Source organism: Telopea speciosissima, chromosome 1 (assembly GCF_018873765.1).
Source record: "Telopea speciosissima isolate NSW1024214 ecotype Mountain lineage chromosome 1, Tspe_v1, whole genome shotgun sequence".
NCBI classification, from domain to species: domain Eukaryota; kingdom Viridiplantae; phylum Streptophyta; class Magnoliopsida; order Proteales; family Proteaceae; genus Telopea; species Telopea speciosissima.
In genome coordinates, this window is record NC_057916.1 from 81,145,063 (window position 1) to 81,167,580 (window position 22,518).

General features: G+C 37.2%; 1 protein-coding gene across 1 annotated transcript in view; it reads left to right on the top strand.

Moving 5' to 3' along the window:
- LOC122666802 (ABC transporter C family member 10-like) overlaps positions 1–22,518 on the top strand; it is a 108,306-nt gene that overhangs the window by 59,302 nt on the left and 26,486 nt on the right. Inside the window, 3 exon segments of the mRNA XM_043862877.1 lie at positions 19,103–21,188; positions 21,947–22,267; positions 22,348–22,434. Of these exon segments, the coding sequence (XP_043718812.1) occupies positions 19,128–21,188; positions 21,947–22,267; positions 22,348–22,434 (2,469 nt within the window). The 5' untranslated portion in view covers positions 19,103–19,127.

Consider the following 22,518-nt stretch of genomic DNA (forward strand, 5'->3'; position numbering starts at 1 on the left):
TGGGATCCACAGTAGCTGATCCATAAGAGAGTACCAGTCCAAGTTCCTTGCCATTATACCCACCTTTGCCCTTTCTCTTTCTCTTTCCCCATACAATCCCCCCCCCCCCCCCCTCCTCCCCAAAAAAAATTCTGATAGAGAACACTCCTTATAAGGCTGATGATTGATTAAAGTGGGGTTCCATTTCACAAAGGTGAGAATACTTAGATGCCTGATTTTAGCATGTGAGAAGTACATGAAATGTTTATTAGGTGAGAATAGAGCTTCATAAAATTACAACCAGTTCATTAGAATCCAAGGGAATTTCTGTAACTTTTTGAACTTTGAAGGCAATTTGCCTATTTATTTTGGGTCGAGTTAGAGCTGTGAGATATGTGTGTGGCCCTTTATAACATGGACCAATCCACTGTTTGCCATGTAGCCACCCATGATGTATAAGAATCATCAGTAACAATTGGGGTCATGATTAGGAATAATTATCACCTCCAATTCGCGAGCACCTCCAATTCCTCTAATAGGGGGGAGTGGATCCCACCTTGGGCACTGTTTTTGGGTAGGGGTAGGGTGGTCATTTCCACCCCAATGTGAGGAATTGAAGGAATTGGAGGGGACAACGATTCTCATGATTAGGTTCTCTTTGGTTATATTACATGGAGCAACTCAATGTAGCCATGCGGCCAACTTTGATGAATACAAGAATCATCAAGGAAAAGTTTGGGTACTATTCCTACTCTCTTTGTGTCGATCTCTCTCTTCTCTTTGAAATGACTCCATTGCCCTACCCACTAGCTTACCCCACACGGGTAATGTGCCTATCCCTCTCTTGTTCTTAATATGGATAGTATGAAAGACCTGGGCTGGCTACTTGCTAGGCATATCATCACTTGATGTCACGAATGTACCATTCTCTAGACGTTGAATTCACCCAAGTGAGAGTAGGAATAGCACCCACTAGCTTACCGCACACGGGTAATGTGTCTATCCCTCTCCTGTTCTTAATATGGATATATAGTATGAAAGACCTGGGCTGGCTACTTGCTGGGCATCTCATCACTTGATGTCACGAATGTAAACTCTCCAAACGTTGAGTTCACCCAAGTGCATGATGGTACATGTTCCTACCTAGCTAGAAAGATCAAAACTACAATTCTTATCTAATGGTTTCACACTTTCCTAAGATGGTTATGTTAGAAAAACCATGGGTCTCATCAAAACCCCATTCCTAGATCTTTGTATGAATAACTAGAATATAGTGATGCAAATAAATAAACATGAGGGAGATGTGTACCTTTCATCACGTATATATGCTGATGAAGATCAATTAAGAAAACCCGTCAATGAAGAACATGAAGAACAATGCGAGTCCGTATTGAAACTTAGACAACCACGATGGGGATCTTCTACAGTCTCCTAGACTCCCATCCACCTCTCTTTTTGTGGAGAAAAGAAAAAAGAGAATAGTGATTGCAAAGACCTCTCATCATTAGTATTTATAATACACCACAAACGTTAACCCACTTCCACAATGGGCCCGAGCGAGAAAAGGGCTAATGTAGCTTACTACTTATTTTATTGAGATGGATCGGACTGACCTTGTATTTCTTGATTCCCATCAATGATCGATCCGATAATTAATCAAGCCCACACATCGTCGTTGGAAAATGTTTAACAATCTCCCACTTGGGCTAGATTAATTATAACGTTATCATTATCAGATGTGGCCATGGAATCTCAATACAACTATAATGCTACTAAACCTTGATCCAGTTAGCAAATATATCAATGTCGAACAACAGTACAAAATACATCTCAATATACGACATATCACTTTCTGTCAGCTACAAACAAGGATTTACTTACTAACATGAATCACCTTGAAATAATTTTGTACAAGGAATGTCGTACACATCTGTGATAACATAAATATCGTCATCATTCATTGTGGATGCTCGAACGTATCATGAGCATTGTCATACTCATAGATTACCTTTGAACATCGTCATATTCGCAGGTAATCGAACGACTTGGCTTATCACTAATCGAACATCCATGGCTAAAAATAGCCGAACGACTTGGCTCATCACCAATCGAACATTCTTGGCTAGAAATAGCCGAACGACTTGGCTCATCACCAATCAAACATCTATGGTTAGAAATAATCGAATGACTTGGTTTATTGCCAAGCGAACATCCTTAGGCCAAAAAAGAGCCTTCAACACATCAAACGACATATGCATGCATGCAAATGTTATTTATCACATCAAATAAAGATTTAATCAAGCATCATGATCAAAACGAAACATATATATCCTCTGAGTTCTTCCACTCAGTAAACATATCAATCAAGTAAAGAAGAACTCCCACCGATCAAGATAAATGAAAACCAAATCAACCAAGTTTAAAAGTAAAGATTCAAACCATAAATTCTGCATAAAGTAATAAAAAACTATCAAACTAATCGAACTGTTTACTCCTTTATTCTCAGTCAAGTCATCAGTTTCAATATTCTTATTTTCCTTCTTTAATACATTTGTTGTGATTTTATTCGCTCATTCATTCCTCTTTATTATTCCTTACTTTCAGTCCATACCAGCGAAGTGGCTTCCGTCAAATGGCTCAAGATCTTTTATACCCCACCGGTTTACAAATTGATTTTTAACATAATCTTTCATCATTTCAGTCCTTATTGATGGATCATTCCGTTCATAGTTCATTATCTACGTTAGTTAATCATCAATTATCACAATTTTCCATCATCATATAGAAACACAACATCATAATTTCAAAGGTTTCTATATCGTATAACATAATCAACATGTTTTTTTACCATTGCGTATCCATTTATCATTCAAGCATATACCAACACATTACCATAAATTCAGTGGTTCTATACTTTTTATCATTATCAACACACCAAATACATATATGTACTAGATGATAAACATCAATCAACAATGTTTCTTTACAATATTGCATTTTTGTCCTTTCGGGTCAAATGCTCACATCTTTATCGCACTGCAAATACCGCGAGATGACAATAACTTTTAGAAAATTTTCTCCCCCTTTGGGTGATAAGAAAACCCATAGGTTATGCACTTCAAAATGTTTTTCATACTGCAAATACCGCGCAATCAATTTTCGAAATTTCTCTACCTTTGGGTGATAAGCTAGTTATCAACAACAACAAACTAGATGCATGACTGAAATTTTCTCCACCTTTGGGTGATAAAAAATCCTAGGCCACGCATCCCAAATTCTTTGAGTACACTATCTTTAGGTGAACACACTACCTTTCCGTAAAGAATTAATAGTTTTCGAAAATTCCATCACCTTTGGGTTAATGGAACTCCTAGTCCTGGACTACTATCCTTTGAGTCTGTGTGCATATCAACTTGTCAACTTTGACAACATCATCTTTGGGCATATGTTACCTATTTCGTTGCTATGGCAAAATCACAAAATGATTGAATGTGCCACTTTGGTGGGTTCCATTCTATCCTCTCATAATTTCTCAACCTGATTTGCAGCAATATATGTGGAAAAGAACACATTAAATGACCATAATGTGTTGTGACATGCACTTTTATCGTAAAAAATGGCAGTGGATAACCCAAAATAGTCCAAAATAGCTCAAAGTAACATAATCATCCAAAATAGGTCCTTAGAAGTGTCAAACATGCTAAAACTAGGTACCAACAGGTAGGTCTTGAAAATACAAATAATACAAGACCAACCGGAGCTCAATCCGATGCTGCACGCATCCTACGCGCCACCCGAATGTGACATAATCGTCATTAACAGATCTTATAAGATTATCAAAATTATTCAAATAGAGTATCCCAAAATGTAGGTTTTGAAAATACAAACAAAACGAGCCATCCCAGGATAGAATCCGATAAAAAAGACATTCCAGAACAAGGAAAACTAAGTTGGAATAGCTTTTAGAACAAGAAAAGTGTTCCATAACTGTTTTGGGACAAGAACACAATCCCAGAATAGTTCTGAAACACTAACAACTAATTCTGTTCCTAAGATTCCCTTTTCCCTTTTTTTTATTTATTCACAGTCAACGCCGGCCTAGTGGGCCAACGTCGAAAAAACCCGCCACTGACAGTCAAATTCCGGTGGGTTTTTCGACCAACCCATCGAGTCAAAATTTGGGTCACCGATTGGGTTTTCAAATCAAATCCTGGTCGACCACGTTAGCAGTCACCGGGTTAGGTCAGATCTGTCATATCAGCACCCGTTTTGGTTCAATCCAATGCGCAGCCCAATTTGATTCGAGTTGGTTAACTTTTGACCCAACTCAAGTTGATCCAACCCGGTTCAATTCGGTTCATTAGGTCGGTCACCAGGTTAACGGATCAGGTTTCGGATTCGGTTAAATGAATCAAACATGACCCACAAACTTCTTGTGTTTTTGGTAAACATAACCACAAGCAAATAATATTTTAAAACCGTACATCAGTACGTTACATTTGATTACGTTTTCAAAAGGTCACTAACTTTTACCCAAAAAAAAATTCAAAAGGTAACTAACTGACAACTGCCTTTTTTAAACTTTTAGGTTAAAAGGTCATAAAACAATGATGGCAATGCTCCATCAATCTCAGTCATTTTTTTAACATAAAATCTGACCCGTTCAATTTTTCGAAGCACAAGTAAAAAGAAAAAAATGGATAAATGCAACGTTAAACGCACCAAATCAAGATCAACCATTGATTTTAATCCAAAATCCTAACCGTTCAAGATTTTAACCCATAACCGGCTAAACCCTAGTTTTCTTCTCCAAGGACCATAGCCGCTGGACCCCTAGGTCTATTTAGAAGAAGGGAAGAAGCGAGAAGAGGCAACGAACACCACCGCCTAGTTCTCAGTCATTTTCTTCTTCGTCTTCATCACACGCTAAAGATCCCTGCAACGTCGCCCCTCTCCTTTTCTTTTGCAAAGGCGACGAACACTACCGCCCCAACTCTTCTCCCTACGGTCGAACCTACCCTTGTTTACACCATTTGCATCAATTCTAAATAAATATAGAGAGAGAAAATCTAACTTGTACTTTGTACAACCATGAACACATGAAGGAAGATAAAAATAGAAAAACAGAAACAGAGTATTGGTAGATTGGCTTTGAATTATTAGTCTTCTTCTTCTTTATTAATGGTAGATTAATTTTTGCAGTTAAGGGTAAGGAATTTTAAACAGGTTCAGGATTCCTAGAAGGACTGATGTATGAGTATGACTGTGGAAACATAAGGGCTGACTAAACTTTTCTTGAAAACCGGCAATTTTTAAGACCATTGTCAGAGACCTCAATCAACAAAGTGTTGAACAATGTTGTTCTTCGTGGAAAGTTAAGAATTTTTTTAACTTTTCGAGGGTGCGAGACTTCAGAAGATTAGAAACACAGAGTCTTTAGAGCCCTAAGAATTCAACTGAGATATCCCTAAATTAAGAACTTGAATCCAACGAGTCATCCAGTATAGGTATCTCATGTAGGCGGAAATGACTATTGCTCTTTCAACCCTGTTCACGCCTTCCCTCTTCCTTATCCTCCCCTAACCAGCTCACCCCCATTCCCTTTCTCCCCATCCCATGCTCTGTTTTTCATCCCATCTTAGTAGGGTTCCACTTTTTCTTTAGGAAGATGACGGAGATTCATTGCCAGTAACCGCTGGAGAGAGAGATATCAACTTCACGGTGTCTCTCGATCTCCGTCGACGCCGGTAAGAAATCCAGCTCCGAAGTCAAAAAGGAGAGAAAGAAGAGACATGTAACAGCCCGTAATAACTTAAAAGATAAATAAAATTGTGCTTTAAAAAATTGAACGATTCAGATTTTATGTCAGAAAATCAATGATTGAGATTGATGGAGCACTGCCATCATTGTTTTATAATGGCAATCCTCGAGCACTGCTACCGCTCGCCCAAACTTTAAATTTTTTTTTTTAATGTTAAAAGAAAAGTTAGTGTCGTACTTGACACAACAACCTCACATATCACGACAGTTAACTTTTCATTTAAAACCCTTTTTATTTCCATCCATTATTATAATTTTGTCTTTTTCCATTATTATTGTTTCTCCACTTTTGCCTTGTTACCATTATTATAGTTTCCATTCATTTTTGTAATTGTACCAAAAATTCATTTTTGTAATCAGACACCTTCATGAAAGGGATTCATTTTTGTATCTATTTCCTTAATCAAAGGAATTCTTTTGTATTTAACTAATTACAACAATGAGAATCATTGAAATTTTCAATAACGGCGATCGGAGATGCAAGGACCCTAGGCGATTAGAGATCAAGGTCGGGGTCAGGAGAGACCAGCGATGAGGAGGTTTCATTAGAGATTTGGGAAATAGGGTAATGGAAGGTGAGGATTTTGGGTAGTTTGGTCTTTCTGATTTTTAATGTATTAAAGTATAAAGGTATTTAGTAACTTTATTTTCCTGTTAGTTAGATAACGATGTCATAGATGAGGGGTGTACATGAAAAATGCCATAACTGAGGGGGTGTCCTTATATTTTCCCCTTACTATAAAAAACCTGGAAGGAATATTCTAAATTCCATCATCTTCAACGGACTAAAAGGACAATAAACCCTAACCGATTCAGGGTTACAAGAAAGAAGGAAAAATAAAATCGCGGTGGGTAACCTTCCAATATACCAGCTCCCTAATCGATTCAGGGTTATGAGAAAGAAGGAAAAATAAAATAGCGATGGGTAACCTTCCAGCAGTCCAGCTCGTCACCAGTCATGTAATTGCCCGCAGGCCTAAAGCCGACCACGACAACTCATTATCAGTCACTGATTTGCCAAATAAAAACCTCTCGGCCAACTTTCACAAAGTTCATTTTATTTTTATTTAAACAAAAACAAACGCTATCGTCAACAGTTGCAGGTTACGATCGCGGCTTGACCAGAGCCGACAAACAACGGCGACATCCGGGCGACCCAATAGATAGCATAAATCGTCTAAATTTTTACTGAAAAGCCCCTTAAACACCCAAATACGAAGGTACCCTTCCTGTTTCCAAAAATCTGAAATCAAAACGATTCAAATCGCTTTTTAAAACCATGTTTTATGATCCAATAACACTGATTCTAGATCTATACAGTTTGTCTTGGATGCCACTTGTTAGAAAAATCATGGGTTTCATCAAAAGCTCAATCCTAGATCTCTGTATGAATAATTAAAATACAGTGATGCAAATAAATAAATATGAGAGAGATGTATACCTTTCATCACGTATGCTGATGAAGATAAGAAAAACAAATAAGAAAACACGTCGGTGAAGAACATGAAGAACAATGTGAGTCACGTAGAAGAAAATAATGACTGCAGGGACCCCTCATTGTTAGTATTTATAACACTCCCCGAATCCTAATCCACTTCCACAATGGGTCAGACAGGTCCGATCCATCTCAATAAAATAAGTAGCAAGCCACATCAACCCTTGTATTTCTTGATTCCCATTAATGATCGACCCGATAATCAATCAAGCTACGCATCACCGTTGAAAAATGTCTAATAGGTTATTCACAATGGCTAGCTTCTTCTATGTCTTTCCTTAGATGCTTATTCATAATGGGTAGCTCTTGTGTTTGATGTTTGAAAAGAAGAATAATTTTGTGGGTCGCACAAGTTTGAAATTAAGAGTCTAGAAACAAAAATAGATCGAAGAAGATTTTTCTTCACTTAATCTGCTTATACAATCGTGGAAGGAAAATTTTAAAGAAGGTGAACTAACTGAAAATGACATGCTCGATAAAATGTCCATATGAAGACAAGGAATTGAACTTGTTTAATCTCAATTATGACATGCTCGACAAAATGTCCATATGAAGACATGGAATTGAACTTGATTAATCTCAATTATGTATTTCATTCTTTCGGTGTTAACAACACATCTCTGTTTAAGTTTCTTTATAATTGTCGGAGGATGATAGTAGTGTAGACTAGTAGCTTATTGTCAAATAGTTCGGGGTTTGATGTCTTGTATTCTATTGGTTGCATAAGTGGGTTGATTCTGAAGGATTGATAAGAGGTTACGTAGGTATTTAGGTAAATTTCTTGTATAGGGCTTTGCTATACATTTGTAGCAAGGGGTTTTTTTTCTTTGTAGTGCAATCTGAGTGGTGTGAGGATGAGCTGTTGTAACCTTATTCTCCATTGATAGTGAAATAGATCTCATCTTACTATGGATGTTGGTAATCTTGTCGAAGCCCCCCCCCCCTTTATTTGCTTGTATATGTGATATGGGAAGCAATTTTCTGTACGGGAGTGCGGGCAGAAGTCTATCTCTCTCCTCCCCATGTGAAAAGACACTTCTGCCAGAGATCTTTTTCCCATGTAATATATAATTATTAAGGGGTCATAATTGTAAAACAGTGACTTCTATGAAAGAGGTCCTAGTGGTTTTAATGGTTGTTTTGTTTGGTTCTGTCTATGAATTTGATTTATATGATGACTGCAATCAATAGGATTTATATGACGAATGCAATCAGTAAGACAGTGACTTGTATGAAAGAGGTTCTAGGGGTTTTAATGGTTGTTTTGTTTAGTTCTGTCTATGGATTTGGTTTGTCACCTATCATTTTGATAGGACTCAACTCTACTGCCAGTGATACAAGAGGAAGTATAGGTCATTCTCAATGGTTCTTAATTATGTTAAGCCTCCCTTCCCCAATTTATGAGATTTTTTATATGATCTACACCCAATTGGTTAAATAAATCACTTCTTTTTCTTCAAGTGCCACAGTCCATGGAGGGCTCCACATGTCACGATACGGTTCGCTTTGATTAAGGTTCATTGCACGGCTTTAAAATATGTCATGAGTGTATCAGAGTACGCAGTCATGATATTGTCCGGTGCAATCACATTCCAACCCACCCGATTTTATTCTTAAGACCCATTTCTAAACCCAGAACATGTCATGATATTTGTAGATTGGCAGCCACTTATATGGACATTTCATGGCTAAGAAACAACCGATGCGAGACTAAAATCCGTGACACAACATTTCTTTCCCCCTCTTTTGAGGAAAGAATTTTATTAGGATGGAAATAAATCACTACATATACTCTTAAAATTGTCAAAATTCTAGTGTATGGTGGTGGAAAACTAGGATCTTTTTCTTCTATCTGTCTTTTTATGGTTGTGTACAGTTGGTCTGCCAAATTTATGTACCAGTCATGGCTTGGAATAGTTTCAAAACAAATCTTCTGATATTTTGTTGAAACTTGAAACAGGAAATTCAAGCTTAAACAAAACAAGCAAATATAGATAAAAATTATCTCAAACAGATTTACTTTTATAGATTCCAAGGTGAATTAGATCATAAAAAGAATGAATATTATGGATTTGTAGCTTAAGTTGGAGTTTGTTTTGTTTTGATCATACTCTCTTTGAAATTTGAAGAAATGGGTGATGAATTAGTACTTTAGTTAACTTTTCCCCTACTGAGAACAGTAGTGATCAGTGTTGCGAATGCAGAGAAGGTGGTGAGTTTGGACAGAGAATCCTGTCTCTGAGCATCTGTTTCAACTTAATTCACCCTTCACTTTTTGTGGAAGTGGTGTGGTTTGATTGCTTCGTGGCTTTCTGCTTTTTTCTGGGAACGATAATGACTGAAATGATTCTACCCAACTCGGCTACTCCATTGGACTCACTTCTGTTACTTTTGACTTTTTATTTCTTTTTTGATTCAAATGTTACTCTTTGTAGATATAGTTTGCGAAAGATGAGTTTCTTTGATTCTATATTATTTTACAGTCTTAAAAAAGAAATGAATGAAATTCTGTGCATTCATGATTGATTTCATTGTGGATTCTAGAATCGATATGAATTTGGTCAGCTGATTCTGTTTAGAATGGCAGAATTTCAATCAATTCTTGTCTCTTGATGTGATTTATAAATCCATGTTTGATGATAATGGTGATGAGTCTCATCACTAGGGGGTGCAAGTTTGGCCATGTCGGCCCGAACTCGCCCTGAGCCCAAATAGGACTTGGGTTGAGATACCTTGGTCCTTAGGGCGGGTCGGGGTTAGGTTTTTCAGGTCCTAAGACAGAGTCAGGCCGGACCTGGGCTCAGTTAAGGAGACTCAGGATTAGACTCGAATTTTAAAAAATCCGACCCAATCTAACCCTGTTGTAGCCCTATAAATAAAAAACTATATTTTGTAAAGGAGAAAATTTTTCTTCACCACGGAATAAAGGTTCACCATACCATCCTAAGGTTCACAAACCCCCTATAGGGTTCTAGTATGTTCCCCAAAATACCATCTTGGTATCCCTCAGGATCATCTAAACCCCCCATGGTGAATAGATTCTTGTTCACTATGGCTGAGGAAAAACTGAATCCTTTTGTATATCTCTAAGAATGTTATCAAGTGTTTCTATAATGGTCATTCCATTCCCACCCCCCATCAAAACCCCTCTAACCAAGCAAGACGACCACTTCCCACACCACACATGAACACTTCGGGGAGCCCCGAATCGTGTATTCATCATCATGATTAGGGTGTCAATTGGTTGGGCCTAATCGTACCCTACCAATTTAAGACCCTACATTGTTTTTGTCTATTTAAGTAATCAAACATTGTAGGCTAGGACATGAACACACTTATCTATTCGATTGATTAGTTATCGATCCATAATTAGGCTCAAGATAATCGAGCTATGAACAGACCATGAATAGGCCATACAATTGCATAATTAGTCAACATGGACTAAAACGGGCTAATCAGGTTATAAAACAATTATAATATTCGATCAGTCTCAATCGAGTGACCATCGACCCACTATCTGTAACATCCAATTATTAATTGATGAGTGCTCTTACACTCGATCAACATGGTTTTCATAAAAAGTAAAGTGACAAAAGTATGATGGCTTTGCTCGAAACCTTTTTGTCCTTTTTGATAGCATGAATTCTGCAATCAATACAACGTACAATGTATTGTCCATCAAATCGTCTCTCTCTTGTCTCATTTGTGATTTGTTGTCTTCCAATTGTTAGTGTAAGGCAATTATGAATGTTTTTTTGTTTTTTTTTGGATAATTTTTTTTTTATTAACAACGGAACAAAGTCCAGCAAGAGATTAATGCTCTTAATGATGCATATGGATGGTCCAGTCGTCTTGGCATCACTCCCCTCCCAAATCCACAGACATGGTGGAAAAGGAATTAAATCATCAATCAAATTTTTTTTTTTCCTTTTTAGGTATGAAAAAGAATTTAAGTATCAATAGTTAATTATAAAATTAAAAAAGAAGGGAAATTTTCATGTATTTTTCCGAGGTATCAAGTAATTACAAAAATACTTTTCAATTTTGGAAAGTTCTGCGTATCCCCTTGAGGTGCTTAAAAGTTAATATATGCCCTCAGTCCGTTAGTGTAGGACTAATAACATTAAAAACGAAGGTAAACTGACAAAAATACCCTTGTAAAAAAAAAAACCTGCAGCTCATCTTCCTCAAATCGATTGTGGAAGATGAGTTGCAGGTATCCTTATTTAAGAGCATTAATTTTGATCGATTCCTACCTAAAAAATAAAAAACCATTTTTATCAGTTCGGTTTCAGTTTCGATTATAAGTTTAATAGGTTTTGATTTAGTACTGGGTCATATCGAAACTAAATCATTAAGCTGAACTTTTGTTTTTGTCAATTTTGGTTTTGGTCTGGTTTGACCTGAATTTGAATGGTTTCTTCTTATCAATTTATTATCAATCCGATACAAATTTTGGTGTTACAAACAAGTACTTAAAAATTAATTATTTTTTTTTGCTTTACGATTTCTTATCCATTTTTTTATCAGTTCGATTTCCGGTTTTGGTTGGTCCGATCATTTGATTTTTACTAACCAAAAAAAACCCCAATACAAAACCACCTGATAAGGGTTTGTTTCAAATGGGTTTAGTTTTGTAATATTAGTCAAACTGATTCATTTTGGATTTTGACACCTACTTAGCATTAAAGAATTCCTCTTTTGGCTTGAGGAAAACCCGATCCCTAAACTAATAATATTTGGACGGGCTTCCCTTGTTAGGGTTTTAAGAATTGCAATTGAATCGGACGATATCGACTGTGATTGATATCGATATCCAATCGATACAGATCATGGTTTTAATACATGGTATTGGAACGGGTATCAACAACACAAAATCTATTCGATATCGATACGGTATTAAACAAAATTATCCTTGAAATTCCTTAAAAAAAGAATTTCTGACCATTTTACCCCTTATCTGTACCGTGCCACCAATATGATATTGGTACGGTATCGATATCAATGATTGGCAATACCAATATGTATCGCCCGATATACAGATAGGTCGATTGGAGAAAGCAATAATTGTTGTGGTTGTTGCCATAGTATTTATTCAACATTTCTATTATCACCAGGGCATGGAGAAAGGAAACAAGCAAACAATCGGGATGTGTGGCTCAAACTCCAAACCAAACATGCAAAGATTTCAAGCTGTTAGCTGGACCACTGAAGCATAAATGCAAGCACTTCGCAGACACAGCAGAACATAGATATTAATGGTAGGTAGTGCTGTAGTGGCCATGTGGGTCGTTGACTCGTAGCACAAGGTAATGAACCTCACCTTAGCCCGGCGCCTATCTTCTTTTTAACCTGTTGAATTTTTATTGCAGTGCTGCATCATGCAATGGTTGCAGAGGTCATGTGCATTATGTGGGGATGTGCTATGCCACATGACCTCTATTGCAAGTACTGCACTGTACAGTAACAAAAGAGGATAACGATTCTAACTTGTTAAAGCCTGGCCACCTCACCTCTCCCCTCCCGTACATTCCTTTCCAATATCCCATTATTGAAAGATGGGACTTGTGCAAAAGCATCACCCTTTCCACTGGGTCAGTGCGACTGCGGTCTGTAATATAGTGAATAGGGTACATATGCCTTCGACCAAAAAAAAAGGGTATATATGCCTACAAGGTAAGAGAAAGGACTGGAAATCTTTACTGTTTTAGGTTAAAAAAAGAAAAGAACAGTAATAAAAGAGAAATGAGTAATATTGGAATTTAAGGAAGTCTATTCAATGGGTAAGTGAATCAGTTGTTAGCTAAAGCCTAAAGGGGAAGAGGGTTGATAGTAATGATTGCAAGGGGGAAGCAATAACAGTATCACAGTGAAAGACTGAAAGACTGGACACTCCATTAACATCTGGTTAGTTAAAGTTGTTGAGCTTCATAACCCACTTCAAATCCATATTTTTCTTTTCCCTCCACATTTCTACTCTTCTTATCTAATATAACTTCCCTGCCTACCAACAGCTTCTCCCAACACCTTACAACTCATTTCATACTTTTTCCCTTCCTGCAGCCTGCAGGCCTTGGTGGTGATTCTAAGGTTATATCCCCCTTATCCTTTCCCTTCTTCCTATTCTTTCTAACCTTCTTCTTCTTCTTCATCTTCTTCAACCTTTTCTGGTTTTCAGACCAAATTATTAGTACCGGAATGGCAGTAGATTCATCCCATTGATCTCAAGTTCTATTGGCAATTCACTGCACTTTTTCTATGTTCTTTTACAACAGTACTACTTCCCTTGATTTCTATTCTCTATTTTTATAATAAGGAGAGATGGGAACTTGGGTTCTTTGGAATGTTCTGGCTTTTGGATTAAAAAATAAAAAAAATAAAAACAAAATTGGTCAGTATGCCTAGTGATGTTGATCAACATAATTTTTGGAATTCTGGGTTACAAAATAATTTAAACCAATCACTGAATTGGTGGTAGAGGTGCTATACCTTTTGTGGCAGATGCACTACCTTAGCATTAATCTTCTCTTGTTGTTATATATGGAGAATTTCCTTGAACCTTCCTTACACCATCACATTCATGCACGCTGGTTGGTTTTTGTTGAAGTTTGATGTTAACTTCTCTTGGCTGGGTCTTGTCTCCCTTTTTCATTAATTTGTTTCTTTTTGCCCTTTAAGTGATTTGAGTCACCCATTATTGCTTGATGGTGAAACCCTTAAGTTATTGCAGTGATGCATTATCTTTCCTTGTATAAATCCTTTCAAGCCCTGTCCACCATCTATATATCTCAGTCAGTATCTTTTATATCAGCTCTGTTATATCACATGTTTTCATCATTATTTCCACTCTAATTCTACAGATAGAATTATATCCTTATGGATGACACAATAAGCCACAGAACGAATCTAGCAGTTTCATGGCTGTTTGTTAGCCAAACAGTCTTGAACACTTGCCCTCATGGATGACCAATTATCCACATGAACTCAAATTCCCAGTTATCCAAAATTATAACATTATGAGCAAAGCTAGCTGCCCAAGTCTTTCTTTGATCTTTCTCTAATTTGGCATTTTCCCAACTCGATTACTGAATGAGAAATACCAATCTGTATTTCAGGCAACAATACCCACTCTCTCAAGTCTTAACAATTTCTTGCAGCCCTTCTTGGCAGATGGCTAGCAATATACAAATGATGACTTCTTAGACCTCTTAATCTACCTCTTAATCTCCTCTACCTCCGACCAATAACTCCAAATATGGTCTGCAACATCATTTTATTCACTTTAATCTTACCCTCAATAACAACATCTAACAAATCAATTCCAATTTCCAGCCCTCAATAACAACATCTTGTTAGGAATTTGGGTCTCATCTTCAAAAGCTAGCCGTTAAGGAGAGGATGCCCAAGTACCTATTAATCCACCTACATCCTCTTTCATATCCGAAATGAGACTATTTTTTCTTTTTGCCTTATACGTGGATATCCCAACAATCTCCCTCTTCACGTGGATGACAAACACGTGAAGAGGGAGATCGGGAGATCAAACCCCGAGAACCCTCGACCAAATGGAAATTTCCACGCCCTGGCTTTGATTCCACTTGTTAGGAACTTGAGTCTCATCCTCAAAAGCTAGCTGTTAAGGAAAGGGTGCCCAAGTACCTACTAACCCACTCACATCCCCTTTCGAGTAGAGAGACGGGCTTTCAAAAGAATTGCATATGTTGAGACCTATCGGGCAATACTTTTGATCAGAGGGCTTTCCTTCATGTAAAACCATGTAACCATTTTTCACTTTGGACCACAAAACAGTAAAAACAAGAAATTGTTGTTTCTACAATAACGTTTTTGTTGGCATAAATTGTTATAAATTTTGATTTATGGTAATAGAAACACATGAAATAAAATAGGTTTATCAAACGCTTTTTCTGTGCCATTTGTGTGCTTGGAACACAAATCACAGAAACACCAGAAACAAAACGTTATCAAACAATGCCTAACTTCATTTATTTTTTTGGGAAAAGTACTAGATCTGTGTCTGTCTCTCTCCTCCTACTGAAATGATCCTCATGCCCTACTCTCATTGGTGCACGCGGCTAGCTTATAGCATGCAGGCCGGTGTCGAATCCTATTCCTATCACTTTAATATTTTTAAGGCAAAAGATATACTTTATAGACTATCTTTAGATTCTATACTTTGTTACCTCAAATGGAAAGGTGATGTGGCAAAGCTAATTATTCCATATTTAGGGAATGAGAGAGGAATGGGTATGCTAAAAGTATACCATACACTAGCAGAGTTGGGCTCATGTTCTCATACGCTCACGTACGTGAACGCTAACTGGACTCAAACTAGCACCCTATGTGTCTCTCTCTTTCCTCCTTTTAAATGACTTACCCCTCAAAGGGAGGAAGAGAGAGATAGACGTACAAGGTGCTAGCTTACGGTATACTACTAGCATACCCAGCCTTTTCCCTAGGGAATATTCTTAGATTAATTGTGGGATGATGTTTCCTAAGTAGTCTACGAGGCCATGACACATAGAGGGGAACTGAGAGCTAGAAATAGGAGCCTTGGCAAGGTTTTAGGTCACAATATCGGTGCTGCCGTGCTGGTATTGATAGTTAAAAAATCATAATTTCGATAAAAAAAAATCGATTTTTAATTATATAAACTGATATGTATCGATATCGAATCATTATCAATCACCAAGGATACCGATATGTATCTGCCATTGATAGGGATTATGTATTTATCAAAAAATAAATAAAAATAAATCCAAATATTTTTTATTTTATTTTTTTTAAGTTTTAGATTTTTCAATCTTGTACTTGACACGGGATTCCATAAATATTTCAACCTCCCTTTGACATATCGTTTTTTTTTTTTTTGGGGCAATTACTATCACTACCCTACACTTAGCCTATATTTTCTAAAACTATCCTACTTTAAACTTCTTTTTTGAAACTACCCTGCTTTTAAACTTTTACATCTCCTTCTACCCTCATATTTTTAAATACCCAGATTGTCCTTCCTTTTCACCTATTAACCTGCTAATCTATTTAACCTACCAGTCATCTTCTACTTTTTACTATTTTTGTTCTTAAAATAGTAAAAAATGAAGCACCCACCCGCTTCTTCTCTCTTGTTTTTTACTCCATTCAATTTTTTTTGTTGTTTTTTCTTCAATTTTTCTATTGAATTAATTTTTTATTCAACATTTCATCCTCATCGTTCTTCAAACAGATCATGGTTCTAAGTATTGGTATCGTGTCATCCGTATCGGGTGATGTACCGATTTTGTTAGTCATCGATATTGATACCATGCCGATACCGTATCGATAGCACGGTACTGACTAGGGGTAAAATGGTTAGAGAACTCATTTTTTAAGGAAATTTAGGGATAATTTTGCCCGATACAGTCAATCCAGGTTGATACCGTATCGATTTTGCATATTACCGATACCCGTTTCGATACCGTGCACTAAAACCATGGAATAGATCGACTCTCTTCAAAAATAGTAAAAAGTAAATTGAATAAAAAGAGGAAGAGAGAGAAGAAGCAGGGTGTTTTGAGGAGAGTCCATCTGTTCCATGGTTTTAGTGCACAATATCGGAACGGGTATCGGTAACCTACAAAACCAATATGGTATCAGCTTGAATTAGTTGTATCAAGCAAAATTACCCTTGAATCTCCTTTAAAATGAGTTTTTTTTTTTTTTTTTTTTTGTTGTTGATAATTTTACCCTTTTTCCGTACCATGCTATCGATACGGTATCGGTATGGTATCGGTGACTAGCAAAACCAGTAGGTATCGATACCAATACTTAGAACCATGATCTGTTCGAAGAAAAATGATGGGGATGAAATGTCGAATAAAAAATTAATTAAATAGAAAATTTGAAGAAAAAATAAAAAAAATAAAAAAAAACACTAAATGGAGTAAAAAATGGAAGAGAGAAGAAGCGGGTGGATGCTTTCATTTTTTACTATTTTAATGACCAAAAATAGTAAAAAATAGAAGATGAATGGTAGGTTAAATAGATTAGCAGGTTAATGGTGAAAAGGAAAGGCAATCGGGGTATTTAAAAACATGAGGGTAGAAGAAATGTAAAAGTTTAAAAGCAGGGTAGTTTCAGAAAAGAAGTTTAAGGTAGGATAGTTTTAATAAATATATGCTAAGTGTAGGGTAGCGATAGTAATTATCCATTTTTTTTTTTGGGAGAGTTGGGATAAAGATCCTCTGACATACCCTGAATATTTGTCTTTCAAGCAATATATATATATATATAATATATTTACAGCAAAACGTGTTGGCCTATAAATATTATTAAATAATTTCTTTTTTTAAAAAAAAAAAAGAAAAAAGAAAAATGGTTTCCATCGTTTTTTCCCGCCTGAACTGAAACCAGAGGCCGGAGTAGACCTAACTGACCAAACCAAATTTAGAGGCTACAGTGGAAAGGGCTGGAGGGGGGTGGTTGGGTTAGGGAAGGAATGTGATTCTTGTTGATCGTCATGATGTTCATAGAAGAGGAATACGAGGAGACGATTAGAGAATCTCCGAACTTGACCGACTCCTTGCTGTTGGGCTACGTGAGCAATGACGATATTCGATTACACCATATGTTGTTACTGCTGCTGCTGCTATTGCTGCTACTGGAAGTGGAGGAATGCATCTCCTATTTGCTTTTTCCTGGAAGTGGAGGAATGCATCTCCGACCTTCCTTCTCCTTCTTCCCCTGTTTTCTCTTCAACACTGTGGTGTCACTTCAGAGCTCAGACATTGATTCATTCATTCATTATATGTGAGTTACCCACTGGACAATTTCTTTCTTTCCTTTTTCCTTGCCCTTTTCCCTTTCAATTGGGTCCCTCCTCACTGACTGTTTTGTTTGTTATTGTCTTAGAGTCAGCCCAAGAGCTTCAATAATTAGTGTGTTTCAATTCCTTCAGAAATCTACCCAAAAAAGAAAAACCCTCGTTTAGACTACGTGAGCAATGACGATAACAACAAGCGTTTTGGCTTATGCACAAGTGTATAAATCATCACAAGCACCTGTGTCAATTCGGTTTTCCTAGGAAGGGGAATGCGTTTCCGACCTTCTTCTTCCCTGCTTTCTCTGCAACACTGTGTCTCACTTCAGAGTTCATACAGGAGTTACAGATGCATCCCTGAGATTGACCCCTGGATGCATTATATGTGAGTTATTTACCCACTTGACAATTTCTTTCTTTTCTTTTCCTATTGGGTCACTCCTCCGAGACTGTTTGGCTTGGTATTTGTGTTGGAGTCGGCGCAAGTGTTTCAACAATTTGGGTTCAGTCACGACTCATTTTCAGTCTTTCATACGTATTTACATTCATCTTTTTTTATATGATGATATCGTCAATCATCTGTACAGTTATGGTTCTTGTTCTGTTTTGATGTAGATTAAAAAATGAGCAACTTCTAGATTCTAAGTGAATTGAAATCATCTGTAACAGGATTTATGGCATTTTGAACTTCTGAGCTATGCTTTCCTAGATTTTGTACTTCACCTGATGTACATTGGGTTCATCCACAGAAACATCGGCCAAGGAACTTTTAAGAAACACAATTTCTCAAGGAACAGAAGGAAAACTATTTCATCTTCAGTCCAATACAGGTAATATAATGGGTTACAAAAATCATGCCTCATATCCTTACAAGCTATCAGCTTCATAGAATTTTTCCTTTTTGTTTTGATGAATCATAACTTCTAGTACTTATGGGGAAACAGAGGAAAAGGCTGCTTCTATTCCTTACCTCTCCTTCTATATCAATGCAGAGTTTGAAGAGCAAAGACATACAGCATGATGGAGGATCTGTGGACTATTTTTTGTGGGGAGTCTGATTGTTCATATGGGGGTGGAAACAAGTGCTCTACTGCTTTTATGCTCTTGACCTATCCTTCTTCATGTATCAACAATGTCTTGGTCATTGCCTTCGATGTCCTGCTTCTACTCATGTTGTTATTCAACTTCATTCACAAACAACCAACAGCAATGCATCAGACGCCCTCCAGCTCCCAAGGCCATTTGCCTTCTCAGATATTCTCTGCAATTTTTAATGGTGGTTTGGGCGTGGTTTACTTCAGTTATGGAATCTGGATGCTGCAATATAACTTGAGAAATGTGCAGACTATTCTACCCCTGCATCAGTGGCTAGTGCTGTTGTTTCAAGGCTTTACGTGGATCCTACTTGCTTTAACCATTAGCCTTCGGGGAAAACAACTTCCAAAAGCCTTTTTGAGGCTTTGGTCCATACTTGCCTGCTTGTTTGCGGGAGTTCTCTGTGTTTTTTCTCTCTTGGCTGCCATCGTAGGCAAGCAAGCATCAGTTAGGATTGTTTTGGATGTTTTATCTTTGCCAGGAGCAATTCTATTGCTGTTATGCACTTACAAGGTACACACATATAAGGAAATTGGTGATCTTATCAGCAGTTCTGCCCTCTATACACCTTTGATTGGTCAGGCCAATGGCAGTGGTAAAACTGATTTGGATAACAATGTGACTACTTTTGCTGATGCTGGATTTTTCAGTAAAATGTTATTTTGGTGGTTAAACCCCTTAGTGAGGAAAGGTGGGGAGAAAACCCTTGAAGAAGAAGATATACCTCGCTTACGTGAAGTAGACAGAGCAGAAACCTGCTACACCCTCTTTGTGGAACGACTGAACAAACATAAACAGTCCAATTTGTCTACCCCACCATCAATTTTGTGGACGATAGTCTCTTGCCAATGGAAAGAAATTTTAATTTCTGGGTTCTTTGCATTGCTTAAGATAATCACCCTGTCTGCTGGTCCTCTACTTCTTAATGCCTTCATTCAGGTTGCTGAAGGAAAAGAAGCATTCAAATATGAAGGTTATGTATTAGCCATGTCTCTGTTCATTGCAAAATGCGTAGAATCCTTATCACAAAGGCAGTGGTACTTCCGATGTAGAATAATCGGCCTCCAAGTAAGGTCTTTGCTCTCTTCAGCCATTTACAGAAAACAACTTAGACTCTCGAATGCTGCCAAGATGATGCATTCAGCTGGAAATATAATGAACTATGTCACTGTAGATGCTTATAGGGTTGGTGAATTTCCTTACTGGTTTCATCAAACATGGACAACAAGCCTTCAGCTTTGCATTGCATTAGTGATTCTCTTCCATGCTGTGGGGCTAGCAACCCTAGCGGCCCTAGTTGTAATAATACTTACTGTCCTCTGCAATTCTCCCCTTGCCAAGCTACAGAACAAATTCCAGACTAAGCTCATGGTGGCGCAAGATGAAAGGCTGAAGGCTTGTTCTGAGGATCTTGTGAACATGAAGGTGTTGAAGCTGTACGCATGGGAGACTCATTTCAAGGATGTTATAGAAAGATTTAGGACTGAGGAATATACATGGTTGTCAGCAGTGCAAATGAGAAGAGCACAGAACATATTTCTGTTTTGGGCATCCCCCATATTGGTCTCAACTGCTACGTTTGGGGCATGTTACTTCCTTGGAATTCCTCTCAATGCTAGTAATGTTTTCACCTTTGTAGCAACTTTACGCCTTGTCCAAGATCCTATTATGTCGATCCCTGATGTTATTGGAGTGGTCATTCAAGCAAAGGTTTCACTAGAACGAATTGTCAAGTTTCTTGAGGCACCTGAGTTACAAAATGAAAATATTAGGCAAAAGTGCAAAGTTGAGGAGTTCAGGACATCTATTTCTATGAAGTCGGCAAATCTTTCATGGGAAGAGAATCCGTCTAAGCTCACATTAAGAGACATAAACCTAGTGGTTAAACCTGGTGAAAAAGTGGCTGTCTGCGGAGAGGTTGGTTCAGGAAAATCAACCCTTCTTGCGGCAATTCTTGGAGAAGTTCCACTTATAGGGGGTACTGTAAGTTCTCTCCCACCATCATTAGCCTTTTATTTATGGTTGAGAAGTAAATATTTCACTTTTGTGAGGAATGTTTATTATAACTTGTTACCTTGGGATGAAACTTCTTGGCGTAATTTTTTATACATAAAGCCAAAATCTTAATGTCATATTCTCAGCATCAGTTGGGAGTTTAGTATTTTTCTTACTCTCTAAGAACTTTCTTATTGAAAATTAGAGAGCATATCCTTTTGTGATGTTCTTTTAGTTATCAAACTGACTTCCATTCCTAGCCGGGTATTGGCATGAATCTGCACATAAAAGAATTTGTAATTCATGTAGAACTTATGATTTTCTTAGAAGAAATTAAACCAGACATCATTTTGGAGACTGTTGAGTGTCTTCAAGATAAAAAGTTTGTGAAACTAGTGTTGATACATGTTTTGTCACATCAGAACATATAAAAAATTTGACAACTTCATAATGTTTTTTATATCATATGTGTGTATGTTTTATAAATTACTTCGGGGCTTATCCAAGATAAATGCCATAAACATATGCGTCTTGGAAGATCTTTTCAGTATGAGTGGCTGTACATGGTTCAATAAAATCTACAATGAAATTAGCAGTATTTTCAGATCTCATTTTCATTCCTTATGTTAGAAGTAGTCATCCCCTGTAATATCAATTCAAAACGACCTAAGTTTCTGATTGCGTTCTAAATTGAATAATGTTAACAATCATTGCAGAGCTATAAATTTCTTCTTGTTCATTTGCAGATTCAAGTTTATGGAAAGATTGCCTATGTTTCTCAGATGGCATGGATTCAAACAGGAACATTACAAGGGAATATTCTGTTTGGTTCATCCATGGATAAGCAAAGATATCAAGAAGTACTTGAGAAATGTTCATTGGTAAAGGACCTTGAGATGCTACCCTTCGGCGATCTAACTGAAATAGGAGAAAGAGGAGTTAATTTAAGCGGTGGTCAGAAGCAGCGCATTCAACTTGCTCGTGCACTGTATCAGGATGCCGATATTTATCTATTGGATGATCCATTTAGTGCTGTTGATGCACACACTGCCACAAGCCTATTTAATGTAAACACAACTCTTACCGACATTCAATTTATGCTATTTGGCTACAATCTCTTATTGAATGTCTAAATTGTGTGTGGCAGGAATATGTGATGGGAGCTTTATCAGGAAAGGCGGTCATACTTGTGACCCACCAAGTCGATTTCCTTCCTGCTTTTGATTCTGTTTTGGTTAGTTAGTAATCTAACTCTTGCCATTTGGGTACCTATCAGTTTGTAGATCATTTCTTTTATGTTGCCAAAAGGATATTAACC